Below are 743 nucleotides of genomic sequence, written 5' to 3'. Positions count from 1 at the left end.
TATATACACATACAAATACACACGCACACACACACACACACACACACACACAATACAGACATGTTAGTACACTGGAGTCAATTTAGGAGCTGTGGGACAAACATACATCAACCTGTACTACGATGATGCGATTTTGAGTATACGAGGGAGCTGCTCGGATCAATCACGACCCAAACAAGCTTGAATAGTCCCAAACACACGCTACACAATTCGAAAACGAATGATATACATTGCACAGAGCCACGAACGTCATTTACTAGTAGAACTGTTGGACTGTAAATACATACAGTTTGAACCTAGAACGTTACATAACATTAACCGCACCTGCTTTCGCTTTTTGGCAATAGCCTTGTCTTCTTCTTTCTGCTTGGCCAATCGGATTGCTTCTTTTTCAGCGTCTATCTTAGCCTTTTCCGCGTCCTTTTCAGCGCGCTCCCTGTCTCTCTTGTCGATCACCGCTTGTTTTTCCGCCTCTTTGGCGAGCCGAATCTTTTCTCGCGCCTCTTTTTGTTCTTGTTTGATCTGTCAGAGGTCGCAGATGGTAGTACCAGATATGCGTTTAGCGGAAGAATATTTTATTATTTGGCACGAGTTTATACTGTTTACTTTCCGTGTTCTGAGTTACCATACTGGACTTGCATCGTGCCTTTAATATTTGTAAAAACATTGTAATCACCTTGATTGTGTAGCCAACAGTATGCAAAAGTCTCGCAATGTATGTCGAGCAACACAACAATTTCCAC

The 743-nt window shown here is 42.3% G+C and overlaps 1 protein-coding gene across 1 annotated transcript; it reads right to left on the bottom strand.

Annotated features, from left to right (window-relative positions):
• Positions 1-324: 324 nt before the first annotated feature.
• On the bottom strand, positions 325-522 carry SARC_16289 (hypothetical protein; the record flags this gene model as incomplete). Its single annotated transcript, XM_014289605.1, has 1 exon — positions 325-522. A coding segment is annotated over one exon (198 nt), but the record flags the coding sequence as incomplete, so codon positions are not given.
• Between the last annotated feature and the right edge of the window lie 221 nt (positions 523-743).

The sequence above is a fragment of the Sphaeroforma arctica genome (genome assembly GCF_001186125.1).
Source record: "Sphaeroforma arctica JP610 unplaced genomic scaffold supercont1.7746, whole genome shotgun sequence".
NCBI lineage: Eukaryota > Ichthyosporea > Ichthyophonida > Sphaeroforma > Sphaeroforma arctica.
Note: the sequence above shows the minus strand (reverse complement) of the source record. Positions and strands in the feature narration are given on the sequence as shown.